This window comes from Letharia lupina, assembly GCF_014066315.1.
Source record: "Letharia lupina isolate WasteWater1 chromosome Unknown contig_3, whole genome shotgun sequence".
In the NCBI taxonomy this organism is placed as follows: Eukaryota; Fungi; Ascomycota; class Lecanoromycetes; order Lecanorales; family Parmeliaceae; genus Letharia; species Letharia lupina.
The window spans coordinates 321,597-340,672 of record NW_023502972.1 but is presented as its reverse complement, the minus strand read 5'-3'; the positions used below and the strand labels follow the sequence as shown (position 1 = coordinate 340,672).

The 19,076-nt window shown below is 29.2% G+C and overlaps 2 protein-coding genes across 2 annotated transcripts; both read right to left on the bottom strand.

Annotated features, from left to right (window-relative positions):
* Positions 1 to 324: 324 nt before the first annotated feature.
* Positions 325 to 3,228, bottom strand: HO133_007015 (uncharacterized protein; the record flags this gene model as incomplete). The annotated part of the gene is made up of 5 exons (XM_037297910.1): positions 325 to 1,838; positions 1,896 to 2,116; positions 2,170 to 2,306; positions 2,374 to 2,988; positions 3,043 to 3,228. 5 exons carry the CDS (start codon positions 3,226 to 3,228, stop codon positions 325 to 327), a joined length of 2,673 nt encoding a protein of 890 aa, XP_037156545.1.
* Positions 3,229 to 18,007: 14,779 nt separating this feature from the next.
* Positions 18,008 to 18,943, bottom strand: HO133_007014 (uncharacterized protein; the record flags this gene model as incomplete). The annotated part of the gene is made up of 3 exons (XM_037297909.1): positions 18,008 to 18,443; positions 18,525 to 18,721; positions 18,845 to 18,943. The coding sequence occupies 3 exons, from the start codon at positions 18,941 to 18,943 to the stop codon at positions 18,008 to 18,010; spliced, it is 732 nt and encodes a 243-aa protein (XP_037156544.1).
* Positions 18,944 to 19,076: the final 133 nt, after the last annotated feature.

Below are 19,076 nucleotides of genomic sequence, written 5' to 3'. Positions count from 1 at the left end.
TTGGCGCGTGAGGTGTACTCTACATATTAAATGGTTGCGTTGCCGCCGTAGAGAGCGTAACTACCCTCGTACTTAGAGACAGGTCATATCTACTAGATGAAGAGTCTGCTCAGGCCAGAGAAACTTTGAACTGCAGCGGATGCGAACGAGGATAGGAATTTAGCTATCTTCAGAGAGTTGGACGACATTTGGTACTTCGCTAGGTTAGAACAAGGGACATGTAGAGAAGTCTATTTCGTAAATCTGTTGACTACCTTCTGCATTCTTCATTGTCGAATAGCTCCTCATAGCAACGTTCCAGTCCCCAGAATCTATGCGGAAATCCTAATCAGACTCATACACCGTGACCCCAATCTCTCTCAAAGCCTCCTTATCCAAGTCCCCCTTGTCGAGTACTTCCTTCATTCGAGGGTGCCAGTACTCTTGAAGGAAGTCTTCAAACGGGACATCGAATTCGATCCTCTTCACTTCGAATTCTTCCAGGAGTTCTTCCAGCTTTCTCAGGTCCGCTACTTCCACGTCCTGAATCTCATCGATCTCAGCCTGGTCTCCAATTCTTGAAAATACAGAAAACTCCCACTCACGGTCTCTGCGGTGCTCATGGTGACAACAGGTGTGTGTGAGCCCCAGCTCCTCGAATGTTATGAGACGCATAAATTCGGAACATTTCAACGGATTGCAGATATCCATTATATCGGCCCAAAGGTTGGCCAGCTGTTGGGATCTGTAATTCTTCCCCAGACTCAATATGTAGCTTTTTGTTATCAGCGTCAATGCTTTGCATCCACCATTTGAACATGCACATTCGCAATCGTCAGATACGTTGTCCATGAGTACTTGTTCAAACACGCGCCGCGAAATTTCGGAAAGTATCATTCCCAGCGGCATGTCGTGCTTGTCCCACATGCTGACGTATAGGAGGTTTTCCCCCAAGGCGAATCCCAATTCGTGCGCCAAAAATTGCAAAGAGGTCGCGCTCAACAGCTGCCGTGATCCGGATCGCATGTTTCGTTCCTCTCGTTCGAAATACAAACCCAGGTCCTGTTTCGCGTACAAGTCGGCACCTTTGTTTAGGAACCACGCCACACACTCCAGCCTGATATTTATTGAGTGTTTAGAGTGAGCGTCACTGCGCATATACATCAATGGTGTGAGCCCAAAACAATCCCTACCGTCGATATCGCGAAACCCTGCTTTCCAAAGCCTCTCTGCAATCCGGGGGTAAACCTCTATTTGATGATAGACTGTTGTTCGATCTCTACCCGGGTCTAGAGCCGAGAGAACTGGAATGCCATGATGTACCAATGCCGAGAACAATCGTGATGCTTTCTCGTCAGGTAGAAAGAAATCATGGTCCCCAAGCGGATAGAAATGAGTTAAAGCTGAAACTGGAAGTAGACGAGTTGCTAAGTCGCGCAGTCTCTGCCTTCTATCAATTACCAGGTCCACCACAAGATCAGTTACCATCTTCCCCTCTGCAATCAGCGTTTGTTTCCCTCGGCAATTCTCTCCGATGCGTATTGCGTCCTTTAAAATGGGACTGTGAGAATAGTCGAGTAGGGAACAATCCGCATTACCGAGTACATGTATAGGCTCAATCAGTGATCTGTTAATTGCGTAATTTAGTGGTGACAACATGACGCAGTCAAGGCAGTCAACATCAGCACCCGCCTCCAGTAGTAAACGCATCCCAGCGGGCCACTCCACAGCAAGATGAAGTGCCGTTTGTGACATGTTGTTGGTCTCGTTGATTGCACGTGGCGATACTGCGAGTGCTCGTTGTAGGTCGACTTCAGACTTTCTTGCTACCGCCAGACAAATATCATTGCATAATAACGCTGTATAGTATAAGTACTTGATTGTTATTTCATTTCTCCTTAAGGATTTGGGGCTACCTTCTGCGATATCAATGATACTAGTCAAAGTATGACGAAGGTATATAGGTGGCGGCACGCTGAGGACTGCATCCGCGCGAATTATTTGGCCTGGTCGATTAATGGTTACAAGCTCAGCACCCACATCTATGAGCTGCGTCACCGAGGATGCAAAGCTTTCGCAGATGCCTTGGTCGTACCAAGGGCCGACCGGAAAATTAAGGAAGCAATTCAAAAAGGTCCTACTGTCGTTAATGAAGACACATCAAGTACCTCGTAGAGTTAAAGCACTTACTGTCCTTGCTCATTGACCTCATTCAACGGGACGCCAAGTGTCAGAATTTGCCTGATCAGACAGACAGTGAGGTCCGTTTGATCTTCTGAACATAGGTTCGTATGAAACCAGTAATCACCCGCATGATACGCTGCTACCTGTGCCCATGCAGTTAATCCTTAGGACATAGTCTTCTACTTCAATACCTCACCTAGGATTACCTACATGAAGTAAAGTATTTCCATGTACATCAACATCGTAAGGAGATGCCTTACGGTCTTGGAACAACTGCCGTAAGCTCTGCACTCGCTGATTGACGGCAGCCTCTATGTCATTTGCAGGCATCCCCTTCAGGATAGGGTCTCTAATCAAGGCAAACGCAGGAGAATCAGAGGATACTAAATTTGTGAGACTCATGGTCGGGCTCAAAGACATGCCTCCAGCTCCATTTGTGAAGGATACGGTAGCTTGCAGCGCGCTTGCCAGTAGCCTGTTGCAATAGGCTAGACGAAAGCTCAAGCTCCAGGATGATTCTGTCCAAGCAGAATGGGGGCAGTCATGATGATGACATACATTCGCCGTGCGTAGGGAGACAGTCCATGAAGATTCTCTCAAGTTACTGTTCTGCGAGCTCGAGTATCGTTGGCTGCTGGCCCGAAATCGGCAAGTGCAGACCTTTCCCATCCTCGTCTTTCGAATAGTTGAGGGACTCATGGATGTTCTGTGGGCTATATTCTTTGCCGCATCATCAAGCTCAAGGTCTTTGAATTCGTCACAAGTCTTCCTAAAGAAGCTCGGGCTCTGCATGAGGCTCAACTGAATGCTCCTTACATCGCTTTCCTGCACACTTGTCAGTAGCAGAAGGTTGGGGTCCGTAGAGAGGTCGGAGCTTACGAGTGTCGCTGCTCGAGTCTGATTTGATTCCGAATGCTGCTCCAAAGCCTTCATCAAACCCAAATTCTGTCGAGCCAAACCATCGATCCTGGCTAAAATAGCTGATTCCGTCGCAGAGGATGTTTGTTCGAACTGCGTTTTCAGCGTTGCAAAAGAACCTGAGAACGATGTATGGTGCTCTTTCATGTCGCGATGAATGGAGTGCACACCATCGTGCAGAGCATGTAAGTTCAAGGACGACGCTTCCCGTTGTCGCTGAAGGACTGGCAATACTACGCATGCGCTTTGGACGGATCGCTCAATGCGTTCAACTCCATCATATATATCTTTGCCTTGCTTCGTACTGCTTGCTGAAATTGTACTGATCTCAGCCAGGGTTGAGCTTTGGTTGATAAGTCCTTCCCTACGCACCAAGGCTCAGTCAGAATAGCCGAGTAAGATGGTTTTCGAGTTTTATATTACATTTGCAGGGCGAGAAGCGCTGTGTGAACATTATATTGTAGTTCTGTCACTGTACCTTGTAGCCGTAGAACGTTCGATTGCTTGAATGGATACAAAGCCTGCTGTCTGTGATTATGAATGCTAGCTTTGAGTCCCTGAGGTTTTGGAACCTTTTTGCATGAATCAAGCGATGTCTGCAGCGAGTCAAGACCATCTTTGCATATTCCTATACTTTTCGTCACGTTCACGCTCGCTCTTGATGTGGTCAATCCGGGCTTCTGTAGCGCTTCTTCACAGATTTCGAGCGTCGACCGGAGGCCTTCAATCTTTCTGCAAAGCGAGCCAACGGTGTCATCGTAGGATTTGTAGTCACCGTAGTACGACAGCAGACCTTGACAGACTTGAATACCAAGAGAGACGACGCTTATAGCGCTGGCTGCCACGGAGAAAGGATCCGCCATCTGGGGCGAATATGCTTCAAAGGAAGGACAAAGCCAGCGTCGACTAAGAAGGTGCAGAAAGGTGCTCAAAATGTGCGGTAACGCTACCCCGCCGTCAAGGCACCCAGATGAGGCTGACTCGGAGGGAACTGCTCATGGTGGGACAGCTTAGGTAATGCATGCATGCAAGCTGTGCTTGATTAGTTGTCCTATCCATGAAAAATACGTATCACATGCACACATAGGGGCCTACATAGAGTGTATATAGTGGTTGGGCCGTCTCACGCCGGGGATAGCAAGCCTGAATAGACCTCAATAGAGGCCTGAACAGGCATATTTCTCGTACCCCAGCGCAAGAAAACTTTTATGCCTATGGTATAGACCTGGAGTAAAATGATAGCCAGTTATATATAGATGTGGGTGGGTGGAATAAAAAAAGAGCATATAATGGCTCTGAAAGAAACGAAATCGAATGAAGAGGCATTCACAAGTGCAAAACAGGTGGCTATATAGCTCGTACTGGAAACCTCTCTCCTACTCATTGCAGAGGTACCAACAAGACCCTGGAACAGGGGCACATCATGTGACTTACTAACCCCCTGTCCCACTGTGGCGAATTGTCTCAGCCTTGCGACTGTACTTGTTCGGTCTGATCACGTCCGTTCCAAGAGGAGAGTCCAGTCGAGTTCCCTTGTATGTGTATGTTGCGTTTGTGTTACTTCTTCATAGTACTTACGAAGAAGCTTATTATTAGCTCTCAGCGTAGCACAGCAGTGGTGATGATAGAAAGCGTGTAGATTCAGTGGTGGGGCCATCAGCCATTATGTAGCTGATGGAGAACAAAGTATTACTATCTATAGCTAGCTATATGAAAGGAACAATAATAAAATATATATAAAAGGATATAGAAGGGACGTATACATAGAATATAGAAGGAATTAGATACGCTAATACTCCCCCTATCTAGTAACATCTAAATACCTCTATTCTAACGCCAAAATCATATATTATTCTAATTTATTAGTTTAGGTCTTTATCTACTAATCTTATTATATTTATAAAGTTACTAAATTTCGTAGTAATTAATACTTTAATAAGGTCGTCGACCTTTATATTCTTTATAGATATATATTTATATCTTAGCGTCTAATTAACTATTAATTCGCGTATAAAATAATAACTAATATTAATATAATATAATCTTTTATAATCTATAGAGTTCTTTATTAGATCTATAACTCTCTTATTATTATACTATATTATAGATAATTTATTTAATTATTATTTAAGCTCTAATAGAATATAGTATATTTATATTATATTCTAAGTAGTATTAGAAGTAATTATATATTCGATTTTATATATAAATTATACTATAGTCTTCTACTTAGTAAATCTCTAATTAATTAATCTATTATTTAGTATTATAATTATTCTAACTATTAATTATATTATAGATATCTTATCAATCTAATTAATATCTAAATATTCGAATAGTTATAAAATTACTATTTTTATAATCTTAAAGACTATTTCACGTATTCTAATTCTAGCTAAATATCGTAATATCTTTTTATATGCTTATTAATATTAATAGTTTAAATTAAAAGAGAATATAATTAGTTTGCTAATAGTAAACGCTATATTCGACTATATCTAAGTAACTAAATAATTAATTTTCTCTAAGTCACTCTTAAATACGATAATATCTTCTAGATTAGCTATATATATATTAAATATAAGAATAAAATAATTATTTACATTTAATTTCATTAGAATAAGCGAAATATAACACTCCTCTATATTATGAATTACGAGGATCTTATTAATAAATATAAGTTAATTTATTTTAAGTATTCTTATTAAACGATTTCTTTCGATCTTTATATCTAGATAGTATACACATAGGCCGAGATTTACGATATTAAATTATTCATATAGAAGTCTCTTAATTCAATTAACTAATAATCGATTACTAACGATTTTAATATTATTAATATAGATAATTAGAAAGATAATTTTTTTATCTAATTAATAGAGAAATAGATATAAATCGAATTATAAGTATATAAATCTAATTTTAAATAAAAACTCTACTAGCGTCTTATATTATTTATGATTAGACTGTTTTAATCTATATAGTATCCTAAATAATAAATAAACTCGATCTTAATCTAATTCGATAAAGTCTTCTAACTATTTTATATAGATCTTATACTTAAGTTTTATATATAGAAATATTATTATAATATTAACTAGATCTATTTTCTAATCGTAATATATAGCTAAAGCTAAGAGAATCTTTTATATAATTAACTTAATAATATCTAAAAAGATTTCATTATAGTCGATATCTTCTTATTAAAGAAAACTCTTAATAACATATCTAGCTTTATAGCGTAGAATTTCATTATCTACCCTTAGCTTCTTCTTATAAATCTATCTTTTCTTAAGAATAATACGATATATTAATCTTAATATTAGCTTTTATATCTTTATCTTCTATAATAAGTTCTATTACTTCTATATAGCGATTATTTATTAAAATACTTTAGATTTATTAATTACTTCTTTATAAGTATAAGACTTAATATTAGATATAAGCGATATAGCTTATATTAACTTAGTAAATCCCTTCTTTAGAGTATCGAAGTTAATCTATTTATCGTCTTAAATAATATAATAATTCTTTAATTTATTCTTAATTCGCTATAAGCGTCTTGGTAGATTAGATATAGGTGGGTTTAATATATTGGAAGTAACACTCTCCTAATCACTTAGTTCAGATGAATCCGAAATATAGCCAGCCTCGGGATTTCCTAGACCTATAGACGGATTTTAGACTGTAACCCTAGAGTCTTCTCTAGATATATTTACTATTATCTTACTATTTATAACTAATAAAGAAGAAGCTTTTAAAAATAATAAAATTCTTTTAGCGATAATAATAGTATTTATAATATTCTTATCCTCTAATATCTTATCTAGCTCGTTTTTAATATTATTAAAAGACGAGATAAAAGTCTAAAGAGGTCTTTATAAGATATTACGTTATTATATTAAACGAGATTTATTTTAATCTTATAATCGATATTAATTAAATTCCTTATAGTTAAATAAGATACATTTAAACTCTTATTTAACTATTTTTTATTTATTTATACTTATAGTTATAGGCGTAAACCGTCATTCCAAATAGCCTTAGATAAGCTATATTTAGCTTCTTTTCAGTAAGAACCTTATATGATATTATAGCTATCTTTCTTAATAGGGCCGTAAGTAAGTAATTTATATTTAGAATAGCTATTCTAATTATCTTAGCTTATAGACTTAATAATAGATCTATAGCTATTAACTAAATATATATCTTCTAAATAAGAATATCATTAATACGCTTATTAATATTATTTTATTTAAGTGAATTGGATATAATTAACTCTTATCGTATATCTTAAAAGACTAGCCAATCTCGGGTTTCTTCGTTATTATACTTACTATCGTTATTAAAACGAATACACTTAAAAGTAATATAGAACTATATTTTAATTATGATAATAAAGTTCTATAGTAACTTAAGTATCTAATCCTTAATTTTCAAGAAGTCTATCTATCGAAATCGAGTTTTTTAATTAATCTTTATAGAGTAATAATAGTAGCCTTCTTTAAAGCGAGATAATATTAATTCATTATTAAAGAGATCTATATAAATACTATTAAAAGCATTTTCTATCTTAATTATTAATTTATAATCTAAGGTCTTCTTCTATTTTTCGTAGATATATAACTTATAAAATTATCTTTTAATATTATCTATAATTTTTATTCTCTTTATTATAGTCGATAATTTAATAATATTATCGAAATTTAAATAATTTAATACTTAATATTATTTAATAGCTATTATCTTTTAATAGTTAGCTTTCTTAATAATCGCGATTATAGCGATCTCTTTAATTATTATAACTTTAAATAATATAAATCTTAGCTTATAAAGTATATTTATTAATTCTCTCTTAAAGACGATATTATTATTATTATTATAGACTCTTAAACGATTCTTCTTTTTAATATAAGTAAGGTCGTTATATTAAAATATATCTAGAGATAATAGATTTATAAATAGACTTTCGATATAGTAGACGTTTATAAGTGTAAGCATATATTCTTTATTCTCGCTATTATTATTCTTAATAAAGATCTTTAATAAGATATTATTCACGATAGTAGCCTTTAATATTCTTTCGTTAGCAGTCTCAACTAAGATAAGATTTTCGAGAAATATTAATTTCTTAACAAAATAGACTTCGGAATATATTATGTGAAATAAAGCTGCATTATCGAAATATTAGCCGTCGTTATATAATATCGTAATAGCCTTCGTATAGATCGCTCTTACTATTTTTAATTTTTTAATAGATTTAATAAAGATAGACTTACTAGTCTTCTTTTTCTTCTTAAATTTCTTAATATAATTCTTATTCTTTTTAATCTACTTAATAAAGGTCTAATTAAAATTAAATAGTTAGTAAGTTCTATTATAATAAAGACTATAGTCGTTACACTTAAGCTTAAAAATAATTTTATAATTATTATTATTATTACGATTCTTACTATTATTTCTTTTATTCTTATTATTTATAAATATAATCTTACTATTAAAGTTATTAATACTAGTTAATTTCTTATAATATTCTTTATTAAAAAATTATTTAATAATATAATCGAAATCTAATTTCAATAGCCTTTTATTAATATCTTTATCTCAACTATTTAAGACGATTTCTATAAATAATTCATAAGAGAAGAAAAGTCTATAAAGAAAGAATATTATAATCTTTTATATATATTAATAGCTTAATTTAGCGAGTTTTATTTTAATCTTTTTAATTATCTTAATATATTTAATAACTTCTTTATAATTTATTAGAAAAGAGGCTTAAAAATTCTAAGTGAGAGAATTCTAGATTACTTAGCTTATATACGCCTAATATACGCTTAGCGAAGTCTTAGCGAAGTCTTAGCGAATAAGCTTAAGTAAGCGATCTTTCTCGAATTTTCTTTACTTTCTTAAGAATTAGTTTTACTATTAAATCGATATATAAATATATCTATCTTTTTAATTTCACATTATTATATAACTCTAAAACTCTTCGAGTCTAATAATTCTAATTCTTTTATTCTTCTAAGAGATAGCGATTTAAAATTAATATAGTAATTATTACTAAAGTATAATCTTAATATTTATAAAATAGATCGTTATCGATCGATATAATATTAAATTAAAATATTATTATAGTATAATTAGATATATTAGAGTATATTATAGACTTTAATAAAGAGATCTTTTTATTAATCGTAGATAATAATCTAATAAAGAAATCGAGTAGTAGTAATAATAACGATATTACTATTAATAGTTAAGAAAGTATTTTTAATAATAAGCGAGATATTAACGAATAGATTAATGAATTTACTTATACTCTAAATAATAGAGTAGAGTATATTACTCGTCGTCGAGATATATTTATATAAGAATATCGCCTTTAATCTCTAAAAGCGGAGATTATTTCGCTTAAATAAGATAAAATATCTACGAATTATAATCGTAATAGCGGCGATAATAGATTAAGATTATTAGCGACTTTAGAAACGAAGAGAATTATAAATAATTTTAATTTTAAATATAATAATATTATTTAGCGATCTTAAAAAATAATTCGATTAAAGAAATTATTAATCTATTATAAAAAGAGTATTTAAGAGTATTAAGCTTTAGTATAAAAGATAAACGAGGCGTTTCGCCTAATCTCGAAAAACTTTCTTATTAAAAAGAATAAGATTCTTTAAGCTTATTAATCTTTTAATAATAATTAAAAAGAACTATAGACTAATAAGAAGAATAGATTTTCAAATTATAATTATATATAATAGAAGTTTATTAACTTTCTATTAAATTAAATTGAAAATCTAATAAATCGCGAGCTTGATATTATCTAAGCGTATACGAATATTAATTAAAATTAAAATCAAATTATACGTTAATTCGATAATTATCTTCGATTATTAAAAGCCTAAATAAATCTCTATATTAAGAATTAACAAATATACTACTTATTTATAAAGCTCTATATAAACCTTCGTTATTAGTTAGTTAATATTTAAATTATACTAATTAAGCGAGATAAGCTTTTAACGTTTATAATACGCTTAGAGAATAATAATAAAAAGTAAGAATCTTTTTAAGAATACGAAGTAAGTAGTATTTCTAATTTATAAGAGAGCTAATAGCGAGAAAATTAAAATTCTTAATTTAAGAGACCGCAATTATCGCGAAGATAAAACGATTTCGATTTAAGAGATAAACGATCTTAAGATTATAAGTCTAAAAATAAATTTAAAAATAATAAGTTTTATCTAAATAGTGTGAAATGCTATAATTATAGAGAAAAAGGATATTACGCTACTACTTACATTAAATTAAAAAAATAAAAAATAAAAAATAAAAAATCTTAATAATATATTAGTCGATTTAATCGATAATTATAAGCTTTACGCAGTCGACTTAGCGGAAAAAAAGAAACTCTCATCGAAGACTTTATAACGATAAGACTAAAAATAGAAGTAATATTCGTCTTATCGTTAATTTACGAAGATAAAGTATTTTTAAATAATTAAGATAAGTTATAAACTTCTATCGAAATTCATTTCGATAATAGCGTTAAGATAAATATAATAAGTTAACGTTTTATAATTAAATAAAATCTAATTAAGATTAATAATTTTTATTAAAATCTATATAGATAAATAGAAAATTAACTTATTATTATAATATCTACTCGATAATCTATCGCTTATAAGATAGTTAAAAGCGTATTAAGCGCTATAAATATATTTTCTATACTATCGATAAGAAAGATTCCTTGATAATTTTAAATCTTTTAATTTTAACTAATAAGCGGATTAAGATAGATATAAAAGATTAAATCTAGCGTTTTAAAGTTAAAAAGTAGTTACTTAAGATCTTAATATTATAATAATTCGCGGATATTTTAAAAGAATATAAGATTATCTATATATTAGTTATAGTCGAAATAATAATTATAGATAGAGAATATAAAACTAATAAGATTAAAATATATAGTATTTATATCGATAGCGTAGAGATTATTTCTAAACTTTCTAATAAGTTAAAAGAATATAAAGATATATTCTTATCGAAAGAAGTAAGTTAACTACTATTATATAAGAATCGTAATTATATTATCGAAACTATAGCGAAGTTATTATTTAACTCGCTATATAACTTATTTAATATAAAGTTAGTAATATTAAGAACTTACCTCGACGAAGCTCTAGCGAAAAGTTAAATAAGATACTTTACGAGTTTAATAGAAGCTTTAATTTTATTTATTTTAAAAAAGAATAGAGATTTACGTCTATATATTAACTATTATAAACTAAATAAGATAATTATTAAAAATCGATATTTATTATTCTTAATTAGCGAGACGCTTAATCGCCTAAATAATTCTAAGCGATATATTAAATTTAATTTAAAGAATACTTATTATCGTATACGAATTCGTAAGGACGATAAGTGAAAAATAGCGTTTTGTATATATTATAGGTACTTTAAGTATCTAATAATATTATTTAACTTAATTAACGTCTTAATAACCTTTTAAGCTTATATTAATAAAACTTTAATTAAGCTAGTTAATTAATTTTATATAATATATTTAAATAATATTTTTATATACTTTAAAATGAAGAAGAAGTATTTAGATTATATAAAGTAAGTGCTTAATCGATTTAGATAATATAGTCTTTATATAAATCTAAAAAAATACGAGTTTTTTATTATCGAAGTGGAATTTCTCGACTTTATAATATCTATTATTAATATTATTATAAATAAATATAAGATAACTATAATCTAAGAGTAATTAAAATTAAAAGACTATTATAACGTATAAGTCTTTTTAGAATTTATAAATTTCTATTAAAGATTTATTTATTACTATTCTTAAATTACAGATTCTTTAATAAAGCTTTTTAAGAGAAGCGAAAAAGATATTAAGTTAGAATTATTTCTATAGCTCGACGTTATAGAGTATATATTTAAAAAGCTAAAGGGCGCCTTTATAATCGTATCTCTTCTTAAATATTTCGACTTTTAACTTCTAATTCAAATTAAAATTAATATCTTATTATTCGCTATAGTAGATATATTAATTTAGCTATATATAAATAGATAATAATATCTAATCGCTTTTTATTTAAAAAAGATAATTAACGCGAAGTATAATTATAAAATATATAATTAAAAACTCCTCGCGATTATTATAATATTTAAGTACTAATATTACTATCTAAAGAGAAATTTCTACTCTATTAAGATTCTTATTAATTATAATAATTTAAAATACTTTATAGACTATATCTGCAAATCTAAAAAGTTTCTATAAAATTTAAAATTGCTAATCGCGCGTATGTCGCGGAAATTATAAAATCCGTCGAATTAGTAAATCTAATTAGAATTCGCCTAAATTCCGCCGATTTAATAACTATTCTAATCTTTTTTATTAGTTCTATTAGTTTAGTAATAATATATATAAAAAAAGAAAAGTTCTAATAATCGACGTTGTGACGATAAGGTTTTATAGCGATAAGTATTAACGTTAATTTAAATTTAACTACGGAATTAAACGATTTAATAAAATTAATCGCGTAGATAATACTCTAGTATAGCGTATAATAATACGTATATTAATAATGATATATATTAATATTATATATATATAGAATAGTACTTAGAGTGTATTAGAGTGCATTACGTAAAAATTTTAAAGTTATTAAAAATTTTTGAAGTTGCTAAACTAATAGAATTGGCGAAAAGAATTTAAATATAGATAAAGTCTACTAAATAGGCTAAATCGTGCTAATCGTGCGGACTCGGCGGAAATCGTATAGAAATTAATTTTTTAGATTTGCAGATGTAACTAATATTAAATAGTAAATAAGCCTGCTAAATAATAAAACTCTCTTTATATAATTTCTTAATTTCGTATAGATTAAATAAAATAAATCTTATTAATACGTCTTTAAGACGCTTTAATTATAAAAACAAAAACGAATTAATTAATAGGCTTCTCTCTACGTTATAATAAAAACTAGCTAGAATTAAAAGTCTTTTAAATTCTATTCTAACTACTATTAAGATAGCTTATAAAGATAATATAGATTATATATATAGAAAATATAATCCTAATAGTAAATACTCTATTATATTAAATAATCTAAGTATAAATAAGAGTTTCTTAAATACTAATTCTCGAAAAGAAGTATCTACAAAAAAAGCAATATTTAAAAATTTAATAACTATCGCAATATAAGAAACTCACTTAAATATAATATATTCTTCGAGATTTAAAGAATCTTAACCTTTAATAAGAGGGAGTTTAAGCGAGATACTTATTTAATATACTTATAACGTAGCTAATAAGCGACTTAATTCTATTACTAAAACTACTAATTATAAATAACTCGTTTTATATCTAATTATCGAAGTATTAATAATTAGCGAAATAATATATAATATAAGTAATAAGTCTATTTATAAATTTATAAAGGTATTTTAATAAGAGAACGCTCTTATTAAATAGTATAAAGTTAATAAGATATTAAATAAGCGAACGCGAAGCGCTAATAATTAAATTTGAGATAGCTAGAGACTATTAAAATATAATAATAAATTATATATTTTCGAAGAAAGCTTAATTTAAGAAGAGCTATTAAAACGCTATTATAATGATTTTATAGCTAGATATTTTAATATTAATAAGATATTTAAGCTAATAAGTAAAAAATATTACTAAAATAGTATTCGCGTAGATATTAAAAAGTATATTAATATATATAATATCTATTAGCGTATAAAGATAAAATGCTATTATTTCTATAATAAACTAGATACGCTCCCTTTACTAACGAAATTATAAAAGAAAATTATAATAGACTTTATTATAAATCTTTTTTCTAGTAAATATAAAGATTATATTTATAACTTAATTCTTATAATAATTAATCGATATATTAAAATATTAAGATATATATTTATTAATAAGACAATTAACGCTATATAACTAAAAGAGTTATTTATAAAGAAAATTATTCTCTAATATAAAGTATTAGAAGATATCGTTATAAATCGAGAATTTATTTTTATAAATACGTTTTAATTAAAAATCTATTATTAATTATATATAAAATGTAGATTAAATATTATCTTTTATTTATAAATTAATAAATAGACGAAGCGATAAAATTAGACTCTAAAATATTATTTAAGAATATATTATTTAAAGCGATAAGACAATTAGATAGAGCTTCTATTAATCGTGAAATTTATGTATTATTAAAGCGAGTATAAAATAATTAATTATAATCTATTCTTCGCTATATATAGATATTAATTTAAACTTAAATTAGCCGCTAAGGGTAGTATTATCGAGAGAGAAATATCTATAGCGAAAAAATGTATTAAAAAAATTAATATAATTTAATAAGAGCTTATAAGACGCTAGTAAAGTATATAAAAAACGTAGTTAAAGTCTTATAATAAGAATTATAAATCGTAAAGATTTAATTACGATAATCTTATTATACTTTTTATAAAGAATTTAAAGTAAAAGAGATTAAGTAAAAAGCTTTCTAATAAGCTAATTAGTTTATTTTATACTTAGAAATATATTAAAATATAAGCGTATCGGCTATAACTATTACTTATCTATCGAATTTATTCTATTTTTTATATATTATTATTAGAACTATATAAATAAAGGCTAGAAAATCTAGATATCTTTAAATATTCTATTTCTAAATTAATAAAAGATAATAAAGAGTATTTAATAGAATTTATATATAAAAAGTATATAAGAAAGAGTAAGATAAAATATCTTATTCGATAAAAAGATTATTTTAAAGAGTATAATAAATAACTTAGTAAAGAAGCTATAGAAAATATATAAGATTTAATTAACGAGTTTAATAAGTAGAACTTATAGATATAAAAAGTATAAGACACAAATATCGAAAAAGGGCTTAAAGATCAACGATTTCAAAAAAAAATTTATAAATAAAGAACTTAGCTATAAGAAGTCGAATTTCGAATATTATAATAAAAAATAATATTAAAAGAGCTAATAAAAAGTATTAATATTCGAAGATAATAAAGAAAAGACTATATTATTAGAAATAATAGATATCGTAGTATAAGATATATATAGATAAAATGGCGGGCTAGTTAAACCTCTTAAAATTTTTATTAAAGCTATTATTATTAGCGTCGTTATTACTAAAATTACCCCTTAAACCGCTCTTATAAGCGAACCCCATTTTATTATTTATCTTATTATTCTCCTTATCTTTCTCCTCTTCTTCTTTCTCTTTATTCTTCTCTTTCTCTTTATCTTTACTATTATTTATCTTATTTCTATTATTATTACTTTTAAAGTTTAAGCTTAATTTAAAAAGCGCGAAAAATATATTTATTAATAGAAAGTTAATTTAAAGTATAGTTAATATAAATATAAAGAATAAAAAATAAATATAAAAAGTATAGATATATATAGTAAAGCGTATTACGTCGTAAATATCTATAAAAATATCGAGGATTTTTCGAAGAGTCTTCGCTTTATTAAGCGAAGCCGCTTTTATATTTAACTTCTTTTTTATTTTTAATTAATTTTTAATATATTAAATAGTTATTAAGATTATATTAAAGTATTTATAAATAATTTTAAATCGCGTAGTAAATATAAAATCGAGGGCGCTAGAAATAAAAAGATGATAAATGATATAAGTATATTATAAGCGAACGCGAATCACAGCATTAACGCCGATAATAGTATGTTTATTCGTCGAGATCTTTTAAGCAAATTAGTAGACGCTATAGATATATCTATTACGCGTTATTTATACGAAAACTTATTATAATATAATCGCCTTAAAGGCGAGCGTAATAATAATACTTAATAATTATATTATTACTATTATTAAATATAATATTATATAAGCGAGGAGTATACTTAAAGACTTATTATGTATAGCGATAATAGATATTCTTATTTAATATTAAAAGGAATCTAACGCTATGAAGAGCGAGTATTATAAATTGCGATTATTAATATATAAGAAATATATATATAATTATAGAGTCTTTAGAAAATTTATAACGATAGTTATAACGTCTATAAAATCTATTAATTAAATATATATTTATTATATATTTATTATAGAGAGCGTAAATTATTAAGAATAATAAAGAAGTATTAATAAAATAAAAAACTTTTTAAAGAAAAAGTAAATATTATTATAATCGTATATTAATTATACGCGTTACGCACTCAAATTATAATATTAATAGTTACTCTATATATTATTATAACTATATCTAATCTATAAAAATATATCTAATATTATCTATTAACGTTATATACTTTTATTATATATTTATAATATATTATATTTCCGCTATACTATTATAAAAAACTCTTTCTCTTCTTTTTTTATAAAATTTAAAGAGTTTTAATAAATCTTCTAATAATAAGAAAATATTCTTTTTATACTTAGATTTAAGAATAAATCTTTAAAGAAAAAAGATAATTATTAAAAAAGAGGCTTAAGAGTCTTAAATAAGAGAACTCTAAATTACTTAATTTATATACATCTAATATACACTTAGCGATATCTTAATAAAGTCTTAGCGAATAAGCTTAAGTAAGCGATCTCCTTCGAATTTCCTTTACTTTCTTAAGAATTAGTTTTACTATTAGATTGATATACGAATATATCTATCTTTCTAATTTCACATTACTATATAACTCTAAGACTCTTCGAGTCTAATATAATTAGCTAAGCTTATACGACTAATAATTCTTTATAATACTTTATAAAAGATATATTCTTTAGATTTATATATACCTTCGAGTGCTTTAATTATATTATATATATTATAAATATCTACGATATAAGTATAATTATCTAACTTAAGAGATATACGTATATTATCTTTAATTTATAAGTTAGCGAACTCTTATTTATTATACTCTTTATTCTCTTATAATTAAATTAGTATTTTAGCGAGAATTAAGTATATTTTAGCTATCTAATAGTAATTATATATTATTTAATATTAGCGATCTTAATTAAATACTTTCTTAAGTATAGAAATATTAACTATTAATAAGAGTATAGCGAATTTAAAGATCTTCTTAAGTCGTAATTATTTAGACTTTATCTAATTTATCTTCTAGATTTATAAATCGTATAATTTCTATAACTTCTCTAATATAGATATAATAGACTATTAGCTTTTATCGTCTTATTATTCTAATTTATCTATTATAACTAGAAGAACGTATATATATAATTTTTTTAAAATTTAATATAATTAAAATGTTAATATATTATTAGCATTAATCGAGGGCTTATAACCTCTTAGCGTAGCACAGTAGTGGTAATAATAGAAAGCGTATAGATTTAGTGGTGGGGTTATTAGCCATTATATAGCTGATGGAGAATAAAGCACTGCTATCTATGGCTAGCTACATGAAAGGAACAATAATAGAATATGTATGGAAGGATGTAGAAGGGACGCATGCATAGAACATAGAAGGAACTAGACACGCTGACATTAGCAATTGATCCTACTAATGCAATGAAATTAATAGGCTATACTTAAAAATATATGCTGGGGCGTGTCCTTCTCAGTACTGAAAAGCTTGCCGAGTACTGGTTTTTATCTATTTTTAGGCTGTAGAATATAGCTAGGTAATGGTTCTCACGACAGTATAGCGTGTTTTTTAATCAGATAAACCATTTGGCCGTAACAGTGGAGCAAAAGTCATGCATACAAGGGCAAACTACCTCAACCAGGTTCCCTATATGAAGAGCAAACTCATCCTATATGATACCCACGAAAGTGTACAAATGTAAGGTGAGAATCTATGCAACAAGTGGTTGGAGAAAAGGCCAGAGAAGGAATAGACCAGCAAGGGAGATAATGATTATTCTTCGAGCATCTAAATGACCTCATCAGAAATTTTCACGTCCATGTTCACCCCCCTCATCACACTGCCTGTTCCTCCACCCCCCCCCTTCCTCCGCTCCTCCCCTCTTCCCCCACATACCGCTCTTACATGCTGCATGATCTTCTCAGCCGCCTGCACGGGTGTAATTTCCGTAACATCCAAGACCAGCTGCTTGGAACATTGGAACCTGTAAACGTCCCCACGCTCCCGGAACAGTTTCAGCACATCAGTATCTACCAGCATGCCGTTGCCACCCTCTAACGCTCCTAGACGCTCTAGTGATCGCAACCTTCGTTCGTTCTCCGCGACTTGACATGTAAGTATGACAGGGATAAAAGCGCAGCCTCGTTTCTTAGCCGCGGCCTCGTACTCTGAGGCTACCGATATGCCTTCTTCGTTGGCGGTCTGGAAATCGGTGAAGACATAACTAGGGTGAGTTAGGTTTTATCATTCGGCTAAAGAGGGGGACAAGCTTTTATATAAGGGAGAATGTTGGGTAAGTACACACAAATGGTCGAAAGAATCCGGAGATGTGGCGAGAGTGTTGAAGAGGGCGGAGCGCAGTTGATGACGCAGCTCAAGGTAGTCGGCACTCGTCCGTGGAAGGATCGCCCCAGCAAGGTCGATGTGGAGGTGGTTGCGAACCTGTGGTAGGCTGTGAGAAATTTGGGGCGTGCATATTGAGACGTCCAGAGAAGAGGATCTCTATCTACGAAAGCAAAATCTCCCAAGCAGCAGACGAGGGCATATTGAGCATTATGATATAAGATCCCTCTGGTGAATGACTAGAAACCTGGAATGGGTGACAAAGAACGAAACAAGGCTCACAACGCGAACTTTTCCCTCCATCTGTTTTTCGAGTTCTCTCGCAACGGTGTATTTGCCTGCGCCAGGCCAGCTGTTGATGTATATTATTGGAAGAGCCATCATGGCCAGATCGACTCGCTGTTCTCACTGTTTGGAAGATGGAGGCATTGTAACACTTTCAGCCCTATGAAAATTGAGAGATTGAGTGACGCAAGCTATGTTGTAGGTGCGACACAGAGATGGAAGTCCATTC